We start from the raw sequence: 21,866 nt of genomic DNA, 5'->3' as shown, positions 1-21,866 counted from the left end.
TTAATTTAATAGTTAATGCCATAAGCGAAGTCGCTTACGTTAGCTATACTAAAAATAAAAAATTCAACCGATTGTACATGGCCAATGACTGAAGATATGTAGAATACTAAACAAATGAGTTTTGCTTATTTTGTGTAGTGTACAGTTGAAAGAATATTATTGAAAAAATGAAGAATATTGCTATTAATAGTCAAAGAGATACGGACTCTTAGGAACTAGGTTTTTACATTTGTGAAGTAAATCACTTTTGAATTCGCTGCTAAGGACATTACATAGTTACGGACTAGGATAAGAATGTGTCACTTCCTCCGATATCTAGTTCTTCGGCTACAGATTAGGAGTTCTGGGTAAAGTCATTTAACATCTACGTTTATAATCTTCGACTCTCAAAATCGTAGGCCTTTCTAAATTTTATAAAAAACTAGCCACATCGCCCTTAAGCATAAACACCATAATGCTTTCACACATTTTGTGTTGTCATCCTAAGTAAGAAAAGGACCAATATTTAGCCACTTCCGCACATGCAGTGGTAGTCGTGCAATGAAATGCACCGCCCGCCAGCCCGCTGATAAATGCGTATGCGGCAAACAATGCGAATCACACAACCGCCACCACCAAATTACTCAACACGTGTTTCACCCCTCCACGGGGCATCTTCAGGAGTTATGTTACACCGATTAGTGTCTATGACTCTGTGTTTGGCACTCAATCATGACACTGCATGTGCGGAAGTGGCTAAATATTGGTCCTTTTCTTACTCTATAAATCTATGAAATGTAAATTTCGTGTTTGAAATATAATATATAAGTATGTATACAAGAACATTTAATTTATGAAACTGAGCGGGTAAAACATTGTTTATGAACAAAGAAGTTTTGTTGATCGTATTACGTAGCTTGTAAATTTCAGCTTTAAAATAATAAATTAAAAAGACAATTAAGAGGTCTTTGACAAAAATTATGAGACAGATTAAATCATAATAAAATCGCCAATAAAATGGATGCTGATTTTTAGTGCCACGGAATTTTCCTTCAGTGATTCTTTATTATGCGGACGACTCATAAAGAGAAATGTAATGTGATGTGATGTGTAATGTGTGTATTCGTTTTAGAGCAAAATTTTCTGCATACAATCTCTGTTCTCTATGAGGAAGATAGGGTTTTGTGAGATGCTATCCACTAGAAACTCCATCGATAAGCAATTCTTTTCAATGTTTTTTTTTTAAATGACGACTTGTGTACGTGCTTGCTTGGTTTCGGTTGAAGTTGATGCTGTTAGCCCAGAGGCTTTTACAGCTTCATTAGAACTGAGTTCACGGAGCGGAAGGGTCCGTTAACTCAAAGCCTTGTGGACGTATCTATGTGTACTTGTGTATTTAGAATCAAATTCAGCTCCGTTATAATGGCATCCTTCAACTTAAAGCTATGTTCGAAATGCGCCCAGATCTTAGAAGAGCCTACACAAACTTAGATAAGTATTTTTTTCAGTAGTTGCTTACACAATTTACTTAAAAGTAAGAGAAATTTATTTTTGAGCTTTATTATCGTTTGTAACAAATTTTAAATTTGAATACTGTTTTTTTTTTAACTTAAAATTGAATAACCTTTTAATTTATTACACAACAATTCTGAGGAACTTGGAAATGTATCATTAAATCATACACAGTTACCCACAAGTTTCTTATTTTATAAAGCCTATAGAAAAGTGTAACAGCTTTAAATATACGAGTATATCGTCTATGTATCGTCATATTTTTCTTAATCTTCATACTTTTCTTTGAGAGACTGTTTAGCTATTACATTATAGAAAGAAATAAAAAGTCGAACACACAATTAAACACTACAGACATTATACACTTCTTATGAAAACTTTTTAAATAACACACATAATAATATTTATATCAACATTGTTGTTATATGATATATGCTAAATATATGAAGTTGTAATTTAGATTAAAACATATGCAAATATTCGTTGATCTATACATATTCGCAATAGTATACGATTATAATACATATTAAGCCTTAAATAATGCGTACAAGAAATTAAATTAATTTCATTCTATATAGCTTTAAAAAAAATAGTATTAGATACACCGTAATTTATTTATATCGGAATATGATTGCAAGCGACACCGTTTATTAATTGGAGCGTAAAACGTATCCTGATGTGTAATTCACACATGAGTAATCAATTGATAAAAACTTTTGGCATCACTTATGAATATTTGACGCGGACTTTTTCAATATCGTAAAATTTTTTAAATTCATTTTATGTTTATCAATATTTTCCGTTCATCAATCTGTCTGAGAATTCGGTAATGTTTCATTTGCCAGAATTCGAATGATTTTTATTATTTTTAGCATGTTATGATAATTCTGAAAGCTAAAATAATAGGTGATGAATTTAATGTCTACGTAATATGATTCACCTGTCCATTGAAACTGAATATTGTAACAATAAAACCTGAGTACTCCTTTGCCTCGTAACATATTCATGACCCTAATAATTAAATAGCTACGTTAGTTTGAAATTAGAACACAGTACTATTATCACCTATCGCCTAGACCTTATATTATATGAATGAGATGTTATATGTAGCTGTTGCTATGTTCTTAATATACACAAGAATTGTCATAAAAAATATGTAAAATTACAGAGTAAAAAATTAATAAAATGATTCCGCAAATTTATAATAAACTTCATGAAGAATGGATTAATTACGCAAAAGAAAGATCACGCCTTCATGTCATACCGCAATAAATTATAGTCTTTGTGAATATTAATAGCTAACGAAAATCATAACAAAATGACAGGTAGATTTATTTATAAGAACATTAACACTATATTTTATACAATTTTCTTGTTATATATTTATGTTTTCAATCGAATATTTTACATTATATATTTCTATTATATATTCAAAACGAACACGTCTTCGTATGTAATACGAGCGTTACCAATTTGTAATAACGGTGTTCTGAAATTATAAAATCTTATTACAAAATTCCAACGGGCGTTACTGCTTAAAAGCTAAGGCGAAGGATTCACGTAGGGTCTAATGAATATGCCCCAAATTTACAGCACCTCAGTAAGGCTTTCAGTAAATTGTGTGTGCAAAATAAATTCAATTCCTTTTATATGTGTGTTAACGTGTGAAAAGCAGTGTCAAAGATATGGCTCTTCTCCGGATTGAGAATAAAAAAATATATACGTTATTTAACTAAAAACACCCTTTTTTTAAATCAATAGTAATTATTATCACAATGTAAACCGACAGATGCTCTTTCCAATACTATGGTTTTCTAAGATAAAAATGAATCTAAAAATTGTTTTTAGTATGTATGCAAAAAATATTATTTATCATCATTATCAACATTTTAGTTTTAAAATGACTGTTCACTGCTGGACATAGCAATCCCTATAGATTTCTAAAAGGATCGTTTGAAAGTTATATTGCTTACCTACTGTAAGATTTAGTTTTTAAAGTAATTTGGCGATGAACAGGTATTAGTTTTTTTTGGTCTCTTGCCCAAAATAATTAAGGAATCTCTACTCTAAAGTATTTAAAAAGACGCAACGATAATTCTACCGGAGAAGAATATTTTTGGAAGATGAACAAGTAATCTGATCCGCCGCAGTGGACTGCTTAAAATATTTATTTTTAAATCTTATTTCATTAACTGTATTAGTGTTATAATTTTCAAAGTGGATCGCTTAAATACATAAAATAATGTGGCTTTACTACTTATTTAGTGGTAATTTTGCAGTGTCCAATTAAAATTAAATTCACATCAACGTCAAGCAATTCATTTCAGTGGATTGTTTTGTCATAATTGTATATTAGTTGAACAGAATTAATTAAGATTAAAATGACATTTGCATAAACATTATAATATTTGTTTAAAAAATATAATTGTTATTATTAACAGTGACTTTAAAAGATTTGTGTAATCCGAAAAAGACGAAATATAGATTATTTAGATATAATATCTTCAATTAGTTTTGATATAATCGAAATATAAATCTGTGATGATATCGCCACTGGTGTAAAAGTTTATCTTGTTTTAATTTTTTGCTTTATCGTTCTTGCGATCAGTTAACGCGAGCGACGAAAACAAAAGAAAGCTGCAGCAGAACGAATAAGAGGTAATGAAATGTTGGACACGTATGCTCGGACTTGAACGTTAAATTTGAACCAAGTTGAGGCTATTATTGCATTCGACATGGGGTATTCAGAAAGTAGATGGGGGACATCCAACGATATTATATCGACTCATATACGCTGCGCATTGTTTTGAAATTACGCAGATAAGAGTAAAACTTCGATTTATTTCACAGATATTTGCATATTTAAAATTATCCGTAAATAGGTCATCTGATAGATAATGCCTATAAATAAATAAGTCCGCTATTGCATCTAGTGTAAAAATAATTCAATTAAATCATAAATTTTAGTGGTTTTATCACTCCAACAGTAATATATTCAGTCTTAACTGACGTCCTTTCTCGTTTACTTTCTAAAGCACAATTTCAAATAGAAAAAAAGAAAGTAAAAATTCATGCAGTTTCTTACAAATGTGCACTTTGCTCTTCCGCCTTTGCTCCTTATAACAACACTCCTGGAAAAAAGAGATGTGACACTAACTATTCGCACAATGTTTTACTTTCAGCTTTAAATCTCTTTGGTGTATAAGTAACAATATTATTATTATTTTCCTGTCGTCAACTACAACTTATTCATTGAAATATTAACGATTTGCATTAATTAATTAATCATTTGTTTGAATAACTATTCATTTTATAATTATACTGATCGGTTATAAACAAAAAAAAATTAAACTAAATTCAGGTCTGTTTTTTTTTCGGAAAAATTTGGTGTATTTTAAACTAGTACAAGTCGGAATACTAGACGTAAGGCAAACAATACTTTAATAACTGTCATATTTCTGCATTTGTATGAAGGCATCGAAAACGTTTTGTGATTTTTTGTTGAATACAGAAGTTTAGAGCATGATCATAAGCGTTCTTATGTATTACGTATAATAGTTTTGATGAATGCTATAGTGCTACCGAAAATGCCGTAACGCGCTTTAGATATGCCCGGGGCAAGACGAGGGATTATCAGGCTTTGCGTTCCTTAACTCACGCCAGTGGCGCTTATGCTTTTTTCCTTGTGTTGCATGCTTTAACTTTTTTCCTCCACATCTCTCTGCTTTCTTATTTCGCGGGCATATTCTTCAAAAAAAAAAACACTGTTACTTTTTATTTTATAAACTGAAATGTAATTATTGTAATAATTAAAAAATCAATTCATTTCCTTATTACACTAATAATAGCTGATTCTTATATTTACGTTTTCATTGAGACAGATACCGGAACAGTAGTTCCTAGCACTGCTGGATTTTAGCTTCTCGTAAATTAATAATCTACAAGGTAATGTTTATGAAATAGCTGTAATTGAGAGTCCAGCTCGTGTCTGCTTGTTGGTCGTGTGTGTTTGTTAGTATATGTATAACTGTACCAAAGTGTAGGCTATCACCTGAAATAGACGATATCAAAATAAACAATATCGAAATAAATTATTGAGCAAAGTTGTAAAATGTAAAATTTTTACGATATTTCAACGTAATTAAGTGTTGTAGTTATATGTGGTTCATCATCATAATCCCCAATTCATATGATATGTGCCAACGATCGCCACGATGATCGCTCATACGCTGACGGCATCCAGCAACTACCCGTAGCCTTAACCCTATTTGATTTGCCTTATTTAAGGCGAGTACAATTAACTTACATGGAATTTATGACCTGCTCCCCCAAAGTAGGCTTACTGTGTAGAAATTGACCAACTATGAACCAAAGTGGTTAATGAATAGCATATATTTTATGTTTATATTCTATTTATTGGACAAGGAAACTTAAAATGATGGAATATAATATTTTAATTGGAATTAAAATACACAAACACAATTATTAAAATTAACATGTTACTATAAACTTTTAATGTGTAACATCCAAATAATGTGTAAGGGGTTTTAAATTTACAAGTTGCTGTAATAGTATATACCATACCAACCTAAACTGCAGTTCTCATAGTATAGACGGTATTTGTTTATGTTTAAGTGTCCGACAAGTTTATATCTTTCTCCTTAAAGGAAAGCAATGTTTCCAGGAAAAACAGATCTTGAAGATCTGCCCGTATTTATTTCTCTCTAGAGGGCTCAAATGTCGTTTTTTTATTTACTTACAAATGTTTAAAGGAATGCCTTTTTAAATATATGGTCAAAGGGATAAAGTGCTTTATATGTGTAACATTGATTCTATTTTTATATAGTTCATTAATTTATTTTGAACGTAATGCATTTTTATTAGTTATTCGAGTACTTTGCTTACTATTTGTATATTTATATCGTTGCATATCAATTTACTATCTTAAAAATATGTGTAGAAACTTTAAATCTTTTTGTTGATCATTAAACTATAGTTTATTCACCCATTTAAGGCGTTTACTCCATTCATTCTGTAGGTATAAAGTGCCTAATAGGCTGTTATGATAGCATGGTATCGGCTATTATTTTATTCTATACTAGGCTTAACATCAACTTTTTATGAAATCTTTTTGGATGGAGAATGAGGAGTTCATTCTTCTAGTTTTACCTTCGCTTTGAACAAGTGACTTTTTAAACGGTTTGACCTTTCTACTTAGTAAAGGTTTATTGTATATTGTGACGTATATATTACGTCGAATGTGAAAAAAAATTGTACCGAACTATGCCGTATATAACAGCAATTTTTTTTTGGTTTACCCAACTTAAGCCAACTCTGGATAGTCACGGAGAGTATGCGCCATTTAGCAGAACGTAAACGTTTGACCATGGCTATAGCGTAATTCCAAATATCTCACGAATGTAAAACTGACAATTACTAAATAAGAAAATAATGTAAGGTATTTTAGTATATCTTATGTCTAGAGGTGAACGGTACAAGGCTGAAATGATGATGATTTTATTGAAAACTTAATGTAACTAAATCCTCCTTTACCTTACATCGTCTTCTGAGCGTCGTGACGACCTTTTCTCATGGTTTGATCTGCCGCAAGCCGCTATCTATCGTATCGTCAGATTTCGACCTGATACCATAAATTAACGTCAAGTCGGAATCTGTACATAATAATAATATTTTTTATTTCCTTAATATTCGAAAGTATCATATTACCCATTGCTCAACAAGCATTCCTTACAAGGCACAGATTGTCATGTTTAAATAAATAATTTTAAAATAATATTTTGGACTGACGTGAAGATTGAGGCGGGACTGAAAAGTTTAGGGAAATAAAAGTGGAACTGTTTCTGAAAATTATAATATGTGTCAACCTATAACTGAACTAGTTTTGAAAATAGTACCACTATACCAGGTACCATTATGAGAAGAATTAGGTCCACTTCTCTTAGTAGGACTTCTTCCACGTCGCTTTCGAGCACAACTAAAAAATGACGCTATCATTATTTTCCCCACAATCCTACTTCTCGTTATTATTGTAACCAACTATACCGGAAACACTTACTGTGAAGTCAGTTTTTTTGGTTTTGGGATAATAACAATAAATCCAAGTTCCGTACATTTGACAATGTTTAACACGATATTTGAAGCAACACGTTTGAACTTTAATATCACTTTTCAAATTAAAGCGACGGAGTTTTTGAGGTTTATATGTTATTAATTGAGGTATATATTTTATATTATAAGAGTCGAAACTCGCTTACTAGGTAACTCTGTTGTCAGACTTATATATAGCAAAACTTTGATGGTAATTTAATAAGATGATGTCAATCATCACTGTGACAACACAACCATATTTGAACTCATTAAACTAGTTGTTGATAGCACAAAATGAATTTTCATCACCAAAAGCTAAACAAAGTGTAGTAGTCACACTGTTCTTGACTAAGACCGGAATGATAATTGTTAAAATTACAATTTTCACGTTTTAAATCCATAATGACGCTGATACGTAATGTTTGAGTTGCTGACAATATGTGAAAATAAATCACAGAGCAGTGTAATACACGTGAAAATAAATAAACGAATATTAGCAGGAAAACGTTTTTTCGAATTTTAAAATTCACATTCCTGTATTTTTTTTTAAACTGGACAGTTCAAAAAAATTCAGTATCATTTCTGTTATTACAAAATTGCTCCTTTTAATTATAAGGCGTTTGTAAAAATGTTTGAAGGTAAAGAATTTTAGATCATTCGACACATTTTTTATCAAATATTAAAATTATTAATTTTTATGACGTAACTTTCCTGAACCTAAATAATTCTTACTTTCAACGTTAATTATGCAACAAGGCTTATTTAACACAGGTAATGAGCCGTCGCATGTTCATTTTTCATTCTAAATAGAGCTCTCTTTTAATATTTTGTAATCTCTTATATTCGGATGAGATTTATTACATATTATATATATTTTCGTAAGTTTTAAATTATTCATTTAATTACTATAAAAATAACTAAACTAACTTCTAAAGAAAAAGTAACTCTAGATTTGCTTGGTTTATCCAAGATGATTTATGTCCGTCCGGGTTATTTTAGGCCCCTCGCTCATGGCGACTTTTTTGAGCGTTGCAGTAGCGATGCCGTCGCGTGCCCGCGTCGATATAGTTACGAATCGGTCGATGTATTGTTGCCCACGCGATACAAACGCCATTGAGTAACCTCCGTTCTCTCCCGATCGCGATGTTGTAGTGCGCCAGCATTACTATTGTAGCGCGTTGGAAATGCGATTAACACGCGTTAGTAACAACGCTGTCGCTTATCTCCATCTCTTAGTCCCACAGTGATTACATGTAGCTAATATAATGTAGGTGCACTTATAACTTGGGCACGCTGTTACGAATTCACGTTTATAATTTGTTTCGTTTTTACCCAAGATTTTTTTAAAGATTTAGACTAGTTCAATGGCAAAAACTAGTTCTTCGATAATTTCTAGTTTTGAGGTCATGTCTAATGATTCATAACTTGGCAGCCTGGTAGTCGATTCTAGGTCTAATATTAGACTAGGAACTGAACATTAAAGTTGAAGATTTCGCAGACTTTACAGATAGATTGTAAAATTTCTACATTACTACGTCAAATTTTTAAACTGTTATATTATCCTATTATTGTAGTAAATATTTTTGAAATGTATAGAATTATGGGCCTAAATATTCTAATTATGTACTATTATTACAATTACACATTGAATACATTAATTAAAAATTTAAAATGTAACTAGTAACAAGGATCTTAAAATAAATTTTACTTGGTCACTAACATATCTTAAAAATATTACCCGATAAATATTATTATAATTGGATATCATAAATCTTCATGCCATTAATATAATTACAACACGCTACAAAACTATCTTGATTTTTTACTAATGGTGGAATTAACGCTTGTATCCATTTTAAAAGTAAGTTTGGTTGATATATAAAGTTGTTATCTACATAAGATATCGTAATTAAACCTGAGAAAGCACGAGCATTGTCATAAATTTCAAAGTTTCGGGGGAGATCATTCCAGTGAACATGCGTAGAGAGGCGACATGACCCACTAAGAGATTGAACTTTGTAATTTACCTTCTGTCACATTCAAGTGTAGTCGTATCATAACTCGAAATGATGAGGGTTAAGAAATGCTTTGTTACTAAGTATCACTTCAAAGTTTTGAATTCATTTAATCCGACAATTCAGCAACAAAAAATACACATTGTTTTCAATTAAATATATAAAATAATTACAATTCATTTGAGTTGTTGCTAACGATTTCATCAATTTGTATTCATGTAAGTGTAATCAAGGGCTTTTGCGTATGTTGTTTAATGAAACGTGTTGTTATTTATTTTACACGTGCATCAGTTTTAATAATTCTTTTATATGTACGATAATTGGAGAGCATTCTCAGCTTCCGTTGAAATAGTAATTAAAAACATTAAATACTACCTGTTTTATACGTTTTGGTTCTTAAAAATATATTTTGAAATAAATATTATTGAGCAACTAATTGATTTTAATGCAAAATCTATTTAATTGTAAGACACTTGAACAATAAGGCGCAAAGACAATGCAATGAAGGTCGTGCATTACAATCGTAAAAAAATGCTGTGATCGCAGCGTGACTCATTACTAGCATTACGTCTGGCTATTAGGTCGGGGTCCTCCATTTAAACCAATATATTGTAACCTTGTTATCTTTTATATACCTTTTATATTCTTATATTGGCTCCGATATCGTTGACATTGATAAGGTAATAAAGCATTCTTTTTCAGCGTTCGGTGGAAACGATGGTACCTATAGTTTTCAATTGGACCGAGTATTTTCATTATCTTCCGATGTAATGAATCAATAGTCTGTAACATAGATTAATTAGTAGCTTTGCAATAAAGTAAGAAAAATATAACAAAGATTCATTAGTGTTTCAAAATAGGATTATTGATTATTTACAATATATACAAGGAGAAATTTAAGACAAAATTCTCACTTTCTTTTTATGTGATTCTTAAATAAAAGCTAATTATTTTTATTCTTAACCTAATATCAATTTTCATTTATAGTATCGATCCAGTCTTATAACGTAGTTAAATAAGTGATTACTGATGAATAATTTCTCTTTATTTCGATTCTTGTGTGTTTTAAAATATAAAAATATTGAGTGATGATCCCGAATCAAAGCTGTCTTCTTTAGAGAACGACGCATTCTTTTTAAATCTTTTTATTGTAGCTGTTAGGGTGTCTTTTAATATTTTTCTTAAAAACTAGTGAAAATTGGTGGTATAATTCGCACAAAAAGATAAACGTCAGGTAACGAACCCGCGACATAGGAATATATACCACAGTGTACGTGGAATGTTTGGTTAACATAATGAAATAAGAAACCAAATAGGCAATCTCAGTGATCAAAGTGAAATAAATAGACAATGTCAAATTCATGTTACCATTTATTCAGTTCCAATAATGTTTCAAATTTGATCTTATCTCTAACATTTATTTTAATATCACAGTTTCATCATTAAAATTTCTATTCTAAAAGTGATATTGTTACGTTAGTACTTATATCAAAGTTTTTCATTTAAAATATCAATTATTAAAAGAATACAATTATGACCATTAAATAATGTGCAATTATTATTAATTAATTGATAACAGTAGTGAACATCAGTAATACACACACGTAATACAAATAAAGGACATATATAAGTAGTTAACTATTGTCTTTTACAAAACTATTGACTAAATTGATTATTCTAACTAATTTTTTGACCTTTCGCGTTGTGTTTGTTCAGTTTTCTGCTACCTGTAAATAAAATCAAAATATAGAGACAGTTTCACAATTCTGTGATCGTTTTAAACTAAGATCTATTAGTCAAAACGTCAAGCTAGATAATAAATAAGATTAAGATTCGAGTAAGTGTCAAAATCATTCGCTAACTTTTTGATCGATGTGCAATATGTACAATTTTATGTTAAGGACGTGATAAATTTAATAAGAAGTGTCTTTCGACCTTACTATCTCGGTCTACCTTGATTAAATTATACTTGAAAGATTTGATTTCAAGCGCCTGTAATTTTGAAGTAGGGTTCAAGTGAACGCTTTATCATTTATATGATTTTATTAAAAGTTAGTAACATTAATATCATATTTTTTATTACATTATTTAACCATTTTTGTAATATATTTTTGATAACGGGAATGAACCTATTTTAAAGAAATTACGTGAACAGTACCTGGGATACATTGAATGTAAATCAGGGTGAGTAGGAACATGGGTGGTGTGAATCGCGTGTGGTGATAAAGCAGCCGCATTGATGGCTCTTATACGCGCGCGCAACCTCTCATAATGTTCCGGCTGGTATTGTGCGGCGATGGTTACAGCGCTTCCTGTGTACTGCTAAAAAGTGTTGCCAAATATTAAAATTATGCTCCTATAAAAATAAAAACGGCACTTTGACGTGATCTTTCACTTCAGGCCGCAATGTCCGATAAAAAATTGAATTTTTTTTTGATAATAATTACTTAAAATCGAATCCAATTCGGCTGGGCATCATTCGAGAATCTTCGTCTTAAGTCTATAACTTATATGTGTTACAGACGAGGACTGATTACTGACTGATATTGAAACGTTGTCTCTCATTTTAGGCTTCATTGGTAAACTCACAGTCGCTCAAAGAGTCATGGAAACGGCTATACCCGAAAAAGAAACCTATTTAGGCCACCTGATTAACTAATTGAAGCGACAGTATGTAGGCCCCATATCATTACGCTGAGGCATTATTGTTCCGCAATGATGGTCACGGACTGGCAAGCGCAGATGTCCACCCAAATGATGGACAGACGACCTTGCAATATTTGTCGCAAGGCATTAGAAGTAGATTACTTTTAGCCGGAAATCTTTTTGCAAATCGTCGGGCCCATGTCGAGCAATAGACTTCTTACGGATAAATGTAATAAAAAAAAAACAAGTAATAAATAATACATGAAAAATATCAATGAATTATAAACAGTAAACATGTAAATAAGCATTCCTACGTTTTTTTTTTTTTTCAAAAAAAATTAAGTGCGATTTACGGTGTAAATGTAATGACTTAAAATTCCTAATACATTTTTTAAAATGTGAAACTAATATTTAAAGTGTATTAGTAATCACAGTATTATAATAATTAATTTTACCTTGAGAGCGGCCGCAGCTTGTTCGTGCGTTGCTCGGGAAAGGTCACGTCCATCGACACTTAATATTCGATCGCCTCTATGGAGCATTCCGTAAGCTGCGCCGCCGACTGAAACGCCGGATACGAAAACACCACACGCTTCTTCTTCCGTTCCACTACAAGCATCGGAATCCCCGCCCAGACCCCCAACTATGTCCATTCCTAAGCGGGATCCAGATCGTACCAATCGAACCATACGTACACATCTAAATAAATAAATAAACAAACATGTTCATTTTCTTATCTTATTATTAATTACACATAATCAAACTTTGTTAAGAGTATTTGGTGTATATACTCGTATATATAAGAGGTTTCTACCTATATGTCAATCACCCATTCATCACGATATCTCTGAAACTATAAGATTTGGAGATTTGTAAATTACAGGAAAACTTCTTTCGCCAAGTAAAGGACAAAATTTTACGAAATTCTACTTGAAACGGTGGCTAAGAGGACGTTAATTATATTTGCGAAGCAGGCGAGACAGAGCCAGAATACTCATTTTAGGACAATCTCCTCTTCCTTAAACAGATAAGTGTAAAAATGGACACTTGTAAATAAAAAAAAACAGTTATCAGTAATAACATATGTTAGTGTCTGTGATTGTTTGTCTTATCTATAGTTATTTTATGTCTCAAAAAAGGTATCCAAATTCAAACTTATAATTAATGACAGTTTATGTTTGTTTGTAGCATTATTTAAAACACAGGATTATTATTTTCATTCAGTTTTTTTAGTACACAATGTTTGATTTTCAAAATCAGTTTAATTTTGTTCCTATTTTACTTTACATTGCAAGGAGCGAGAAATTTTAGAAATTCGTACACCAAGTTTAGTTAATAATTTATACTTTCTTTATTTAAATATTATAGTTTGTGTAATTGGCTAGTTTAGTGAAAAAACAACTGAGATGACACTTTTTTAAAAAATATGTATGAATTTGAACTAGAACTGGTAATTAGCAATTAATGTTTATACTTCAATAGATTACATTGAATTGAGATATGAAAGTCAATGATTGCAATTTACGACTACTGTTTGCTACATCGGCAAGAGATAGAACATTGGAAGCTAATCAATACTTGCGATATTGACAATGCGATGAAAGAGCTGACGCTAAGATTGTTTTGGAGAACTCTTTTCTTTCGACTTAATGAAAATGACTGTTTGCACGGGAATCAAACATACCTTGGTATTTTACTTGGTTCTTCTTCTGTAAGCTCATGAAGAGTTGAACAGGATGTTGCTTGTGTCCTTGCTAAAAACAACATTTATAATTAATTATGCAAAAATAAATAAATATTAATTTTTATGTCAAGGTTGCTTTTTACTATAAAATGAACCTGAGATTACATTTAACAAATTAGTTCTTTAGCTTTAACTAGAGTTATAGTAAATCAAATTTCAAAGCAATTACGAAATAATTTATTTATACATGGATATGGAAGGAGTTGAACATAGAAGATAAAGAACAATAAAGGATAGCTACTCTAAATCTGCCAAATAGAGTTAGAAATTTACGGACGACAGTATATTAGGTACACATACATACACATGATCGACTGGTTTAAAAATTAACATCGTAATACTAAAATGAATATAGTATCAGAATTATTTTTATAAATAATGCATATTGTAAAGTTTACTTGTGTAAAGTTGAGAAGGTTGGGCGGCAGGTGGTATGGAAGCAGCAGGTAAAACGATAAGTGTAACGTGTTCTCCGGTATTCCGTAAAGTTGTAACAGCTTTTGCGTGCGTTGCACCAATTAACGATGTTTCTATTCCCTAAAATATAAAATCGATTTTAACTGATATCCTTATTAACTTATCCTAATGTTAAGCTAATCAATTATTCAAAAAGTTTTTTTATTATTCATTGAGATCTATCATTTTAATTCCGGATTCTCCTCCGTTTAGAATTTCAAATGCAGACTGGTTAACTTTCTTCGGAAAATGAAAGCTATTATTTAATCGCTTTCAAGCATATTTTTATATTAAATGACTAGAGTCTTGCATTGTAAATATCCTGTAATCGTTATAGACAAATATCGACTATAACATATTATTACGTTATGAGAAATTTCACTATTACTGGCGATATATAATACTTTTAAAAATGAAAAAATATAAAATATCAAAATAATCGTAACGCTAGTATTCCACACTTCCCAGAGGTAGAGGAGTCATAAAAGAACAAAATGTCATATCAAGAGTACACGACAGCGAGGGTTTATTCGAAAATTCTAGTCAAGCATTCCTTTTCAACGGCTATTTAGAAGAAATAACTATATATGATTTAAAAGATCGACATCATTATGACAAAAATATTGGTTATTTTTAAAAGATATAGTCATACCGAATTAATACTGAGTAAATAACACCTACTGTGTACCCTGCTGACTGATTCAGAGGCCTCGTTAGAACTTTGGACATAAAATTTCCGAGTTTATCATGAGTTTTAGTTTCTACCTAAAATTTTGCTTTATACTATTTTCATAGTCTCTTTAATACTTTTGTTACTCTTATATTTCAGCTTTATTAGTTCATAAATTGTAGATTACATCAGCAATGATGAATACCAACATAGGTCAGCGGACTGCGAACAATCAGCGGCACCGGGCCGGCCACATAGCACCCAAAAAAAGTAGTTGCTCAGGCTTTTAGCTTTTGGAATTAAGACCACGGAGCGAAAAACACAGCGCAGAACGTACGCCACAAGGTAGACAGTTGGCCTTGTTGACGTCCTAAGACAGCTTCTAACCGGTCCTATTAGAAATCTATGGAATAGAGCTCTATCCAGCATTAGAAGCCTTATGGCTAAAAAGATGATGATGATGGTAAAGTATCCTAAAGGCTACATTTTTTCTATATTTAAATAAACTTCATAAAAACTATAATTTTGTAAGAAATCAGTGAATCGTTTTGTAAATATTTAGTAAAATATGTAATACTCACGTCTTCATCTCTTACAGCTAAAATTTTATCTCCAAGTCTGAGTCGTCCGTCATGATGAGCAGCCCCGCCCACCGCTATGTGGGATATAAAAACTCCACCTCCTCCAGCGGCATCATCTGACCCTCCTGCAATACCGAGACCGAGGCCACGAGCTCCGCGCCATAACGTGACCACTTTTGGCCGCCTGGCTCTCCGTACTCTCTGCGTTTAAAAAAAAACATATCGATCATTCGTCAATATCGATCAATTAGAAAAATGTAACAGGTTATTTTAAAAAGACGTTGTTCTTATTTAATACTGTAAGATTTCCAAATTTGTTACTGGTATAAACATTTATACATTTAATCACAGAGGATCATTTAAAGTGGTCACTTGTGTATGTCATAAGAAGAATTCCAGAAGAGCTCAATTTTATAAATTAGTATCAGATTGAACTCTTATATAAGCAATCAAATTAAAACTACGTGAGCTCCAAAGGAGCCGTGATTTGAGAAGAGCATACGACAGTTTTTTTATGAGCTCGCAGATATGACGTATTTTTTTTGTGGTCACTTTTAAAATATTCTTAACATAGTCGAAAAGTAATTCATTTCCAAGATCAATTATTGGTTAAAAAAAATCTTCTGAATAAACACATTTTTACAAATATTTGTTGCATGAACTTATTACATGTATTGGAAGAAAATTTAGAGACATTACATGGAAGTGTATGATATTTATTCTAAAAGATACATAATTTATACTTACTAAATTTACGACATTTCCAGCTTTCTGCAAAGCATCCACTGCCACTGAGTGGGGTGCGCCTTCCAAAGATATATCATTAACCTGAAAACATTATACGTTTCTGCCTTTGCTTGGAATGAATTTATTATTTAATGTAGTAGCAATATTAATTACAATATTGCTCGTTTGTATATTCATATTCCTGGAAACTTCTCCGAAATAACTCGTAAGTAGTTTAGAAGGACCTCTCTTCTCATAAATATTTCATTACTGACCATATGGTCAGTAATGAAATACAATTATGTAATGATTAAAATTAAAAGCTTTGTCAATAATTATTTATGTCGCATGACTCAAATTAATAAATATTTTGTGATGTCAACACATTCATTAATATAACAAAACATTTAAAAACAAATATACTTTATTACGTTGAACAGAAATGCTAGTATGTTAATTCGTATCCCTGTATGTATTCCGTTATTTGCTTTAATGAAACAAACCTATTTATTTAACATAGTTATGTTAACTAAAAATATATACAACTTGCAATGGTCCTAACATTAAAGTATACATTTAATTGACAGGCAATAAAATCAAACAATTGTCTTTATATCAATATCACACAATCGGCTCATAATTAAATATAATATAAATCTATATCGACGACATAATCAAGCTTGTGGGAAGTCACAGGATGCGGACAGCGCGAGATCGATTGCGGCGATCTTTGAGAGACCTATGCCCTTCAGTGAGCGTATCCGCTGACACGAATGAATGAATGAACTTTTACGACTCGACCTCGTTTACATCAGCAAACAGTAGGAGATTCAATAATACAAATGTTTTCATATGTATATGTACAGCAGCGTCTTCTGCGTACCATAATACCACACTGTGATCGCTAACCCGCATACTAATCGTGGTAATTATGTTATATCTTCCGACAATTATTTTTGGCGGAGGCCTATGCCTTGCAGAGAGAGTCTATATGCTGAAAGACGAAAAAATGTTACGAAATTTTTCACAAAATTCAATGTTACAGTTTTTACCGTTTTTTGGACAAGGGCTAAATAGGTACAATCACGATTATCATGAAATAATACGCTAGTTATTAGTGAAAAAAATTGTGTAAAAGAATTCTCGGTAAAACATTTTTTAGTGCTAATTGACTCGAATCTTCTGTCTGAATAGTAATCGCGTTTAAGATTATGAAGTTGAAATTGTTTAATTGTCATTCCTATATTAGTGCTTAATTTAATTTTTAAAATTGGTATTTGGTCTCTTCTGCAAGATACTATATTTACTAAAGTATCAAATAGTAATGCGTAAGATAGTGAAAATCCTTGAAAATGAACCTTGAAACGTTAGTCATTGATTTTATATTTTATAATCCAGTGGTACACTGCTCTGTTATGTACGGCCTATTCTGTGAGGTAAACTATCTGCCTGTTATAACACTCTAAATTTTTATTTAAAATATATTCAATTTGATCCTTATTTTTATGATTATTTATTCTAAAATAAATTTTATTACACTAAAAGCTAATGAAACATAATTCCACCCGTACCAAAAAGTTTGAAAGCATATGGTACGCTAAAATTTTACCACTGAGACGGCTGTAATTCTCAAACCGCATAATATTTCATTAAACAACGAGAAGTTGGTAACTTTTATTTATCTAGTTATACAGAAAAGTTTTACATTCTCTTAGTTGTATATACTCATTGTCAAAGAACAACTTAACTTTGTTCTCTGGTTGACTATTAACTAAACTTTGAAATGAGTGTTAATACTCATTCTGAATTATTTGGCAATTTAATGAATAGTAAAATTTGCATTTAATAATCATTATTATTTTAGTCGCATAATGTACACTGCTTTTCTCCTTTACAGATTTTGTGCCCATGGTGTCTTCCTTAATAATTTTGTGTGTCTACAACGGGTGAAGAACCTGCGTGCTGCGTTTAGCAGTCCGTGGTTTCGTCTTGATAACTTTAAGTCCCCTTAATCAAATAATACCATAAATATGTTTTGAATACCTGTAACAAAATATCGCCTATTTGTAGTCTGCCATCGCTTTTAGCGGCTCCTCCGGATGCTAAACGCGTTATGCTAATATCACCACCGATCTCACCACCTGCTATGCTAAGCCCTAGGCCATTTGTACCACGTTCCAATGTAACATCAGCTGTTTCCCAGACCGAATCGCCATCGGAATCGGAGCATGACTGAAATAAAAACTTTGATGAAAAACAAAAAAGTAGTATTTAATTACTTTATAAGTTTAAAACGTAATGACGTCATTATGAAACCAATGTAGCAAATACCATAATTAGTTAAAATTATATCTTTTAAGTATGGAATAAAAATGTTCTCTTTATTATAATTGTTGCACCAACTGCAGACACTAAAGGCTTTATATATCAATTAACATTGTTGAATCAGTACCGCATGCCAAGTTATAAGTACACATATCATTAATCAGAAATCTAACAGCATAAATAAGCGGGTTACTTACTTTATAATCATTGCGCATAAATTTGTAGTAAAATTTAAAAATATTCTGATGCATGTTGTTTACGACTTATATAGAAAAATGTGACAATAAAACTTGCCTTAATAGTTCAAATTATCTAAATCTCTTAAGAGTTATGGCAGGTATCTGTTTTATACAGAAATATAAAAACATAATACTAATATACGAATGTATGTACCTGTAAACTTCCTGCAATACATTGAGTAAGTTCGGACCGTGTTGCTTGCTCTCGCCCACTTTCATAGTTAGCAACATTTGCTGCAAACAAAACAAAACTAATACGTATCATTTAACAAAGGTGTATATCCTAGACTTTATTTACAGAGCTGAGTAAAGTATGAACACCTTGTACAATTTCCTATTGTATATCTCTTTTAACTGAAAGACATAAGTATCTAAGTTTACAATGACAACAAATAAGATGCATGAGGTATTGAACGATATTATCCCTTATTATTTCATTAGATTACAACAATTATTATAATCATCACTTAACATTTCATAACGGTTTGCGCTACTAATACATCTAACTAACTTTTTATTAGTTAGTTATATTGAATGCGCTTATTAGCATGTGAATATCTACAGAAATCCACCCACGATGGTGTTCGTACACGCCAAATGTTTCCCCTAAAACAAAATTCGGGAACGGCTATATCAACTTCATACAGATCAACACGAATTTATACGATACCCATCGTTTAGCTTTAAGATAATTTAAAATATTTTTTCAATGTATGTCTCGTTATGACCATCATTATCATTCTACAGGAATGTTTTAAGTTCTCTTATTTGTATATAAAAACTGTTAAAGAACAGGTTATCTTTGTTTCCTGGTCTATTATCTACTTATTACTAACTATGAGTTAATAACAATATTTTTATACATATATCATCACTATTTTAGCCGTAAGACGTCTACTTCTGGCGTTTCCTATAGATCTCTAATAAATCTAGTTGGTAACGACATGTATCCAGCGACGTATGTTTGTCAGTGAGCTTTTTGATACAGTTTTAAATCAAATTACTATTAATATTTGTTTCATTTTTTACTTTCCCTTGGTTATATTTTTCCAAACCTCGTGATCAAACAAAGAACTACAAAAGTATATTGTCACTACATGTATAAATATGTTAATATATTTTAAGTCCATATACTTCACTTTCTCGTATCAAAAAGAATAATAAAAATATGGAACGAACGAACCGCGCTCTTTAAATAGTAACAAGCGACAGCGACAAGAAATGTCAACGTTGTGATATATTACAATCATGAATTCAACTTTCATCCGCTCGATTGGTTTGTAAGAAAACTAAAACAAGAGAGATTTTTTGCGTCCTTTTATTTTATAAGCAATGTCTTTATTTTATATCTCAGTTCCTTCTAGTACTATTTACATTAAAATAGACTTTTGTATCTCTTTACTTCATTCTCCTTAAACCATTTTAAGGTTGCCCCTATTAGTAAGAATGATATATTTTAGACATGCCCTAGCGCTGACGAGATTCTACCTTTACTTAACAGCATACTTTCGCACATGTTTGCCTTCTCATCGGCTGCGCCTCTAATACCACTTTCGGCGAGGTAAAGTTCCGATATTCTTGTTTATATGTGTACTATTTATCAAAATATGATAAGAAACTTCACTCATATAAGTACTTAAGAATCTGACACCCAAACGCCATGTGGGTATTACAAAGGATAGACATGTATATAGACCTCTTTTAGTCCTTTGAGTGGATTTGATCTGAACGTAGACTACGTCGCTAAATTTAATATTATTTACTCTTTATGCTACATATATAAAAATAAATCATATGAAATAGGGGAAAAAGTAATTTAAATGTTTACTTTAATAAGAAAAAACAGCGGGCGTTAATCAAGCGATATATGTTATAAATGAATGTACACAGATGTTACAGATTATTCATAATACAAAATACTTTAAAATATATATTCATATATACACTGACAAACAGAAGTATACGTATAACCCACCAGACCAGTAGAGTTGTCACTATTGATTAGTAGTGAAGCTTACTGTAAGAAGTCGGAATAGTTACATTCTAAATATGATGTATGATAAAATGTTTATGATCATATTTTGGTTATTACTAATAAATTTACTTACATTCTTCACATATCTGTAGTTCGATTTTATCGAGATCTTCGACGTCATCATCATCGAAATCTGTCTGTACTGTAGCGTCCCGCGTGTAGTTTTGCAGTGTAATTACATCAAACTGAGGTCCTTCGGCAGTTTCGTAGGATTTGGAACTGCATGGAGGCTCTTGGGTATCACGCGCGTCCTGACATTCATGTCGAGCACGTTTGCAAGCTGCGCAACCACATAAAGAGCCGCGTACACGCAGTAGCCACACTAACCCGAACAGCGCCATCCATGTGGTCATACTGTGTCCACAACACGCACCATTACAATTCACTCATCTAACTATCATGCACTCATTTCTTTAAAGCAAGTTAACATGAGCTGGCAATAATTACTAATGCGTCATTTTTTCACTTAAAACATTTCAAACAAATTGGAACTACTGATTAATTCAGGTTATAGCCCTTTCCCAATGCTGATAATATTCTTATGCGTTTCTCATACGTTCCATGATTCACCTACAACAGTATCACTATCCACTAGGATTTATTCACTGTTTTTCCGCATAACATACTGCGCAAATTTTGTGCTCATTAACCATCTGAACACTTTAATATCATGTCTGACGTCAATAATGTCCCATAGATATTACGCCAACGTACAGAAACGTACAACTGCAACATTTGAACGCCAATTGCTATTGGTAATCGTATAAAAATTCTAGCTGGCAAAGTCTTGTTTCCTTTTTATTAAAGAATAACGACAGTCTTAAAATTTA

General features: G+C 31.5%; 1 protein-coding gene across 1 annotated transcript; it reads right to left on the bottom strand.

The window, feature by feature from the left end:
* Nucleotides 1–11,308: 11,308 nt before the first annotated feature.
* LOC137931778 (disks large 1 tumor suppressor protein-like) lies at nucleotides 11,309–21,389 on the bottom strand. Its single transcript, XM_068775278.1, has 10 exons — nucleotides 21,110–21,389; nucleotides 19,156–19,235; nucleotides 18,481–18,669; nucleotides 16,459–16,539; nucleotides 15,712–15,912; nucleotides 14,403–14,541; nucleotides 13,945–14,014; nucleotides 12,716–12,959; nucleotides 11,773–11,933; nucleotides 11,309–11,341 (listed from the first exon to the last, which is right to left on the bottom strand). Exons 1-10 carry the CDS (start codon nucleotides 21,387–21,389, stop codon nucleotides 11,338–11,340), a joined length of 1,449 nt encoding a protein of 482 aa, XP_068631379.1. The 3' UTR covers nucleotides 11,309–11,337.
* Nucleotides 21,390–21,866: the final 477 nt, after the last annotated feature.

Source organism: Battus philenor, unplaced genomic scaffold, assembly GCF_028537555.1.
Source record: "Battus philenor isolate CCGP_79_NKW_IND1 unplaced genomic scaffold, ilBatPhil1.0.hap1 SCAF_8, whole genome shotgun sequence".
NCBI classification, from domain to species: domain Eukaryota; kingdom Metazoa; phylum Arthropoda; class Insecta; order Lepidoptera; family Papilionidae; genus Battus; species Battus philenor.
The sequence above is the reverse complement of the archived record's forward strand: the minus strand, read 5'-3'. Positions and strand labels throughout refer to the sequence as shown.

What these genes read in the sequence shown, in the direction of transcription:
- LOC137931778 (XM_068775278.1), bottom strand. Translation starts at nt 21,389, where the DNA reads ATGACCACATGGATGGCGCTGTTCGGGTTAGTGTGGCTACTGCGTGTA. An exon ending in GAACCAAGTAAAATACCAAG is followed by an intron (nt 12,960 to 13,944) that starts GTATGTTTGATT and finishes TTATTTATTTAG; the next exon opens with ATGTGTACGTATGGTTCGAT. An exon ending in AAGCTGCGGCCGCTCTCAAG is followed by an intron (nt 11,934 to 12,715) that starts GTAAAATTAATT and finishes ACTTTTTAGCAG; the next exon opens with TACACAGGAAGCGCTGTAAC.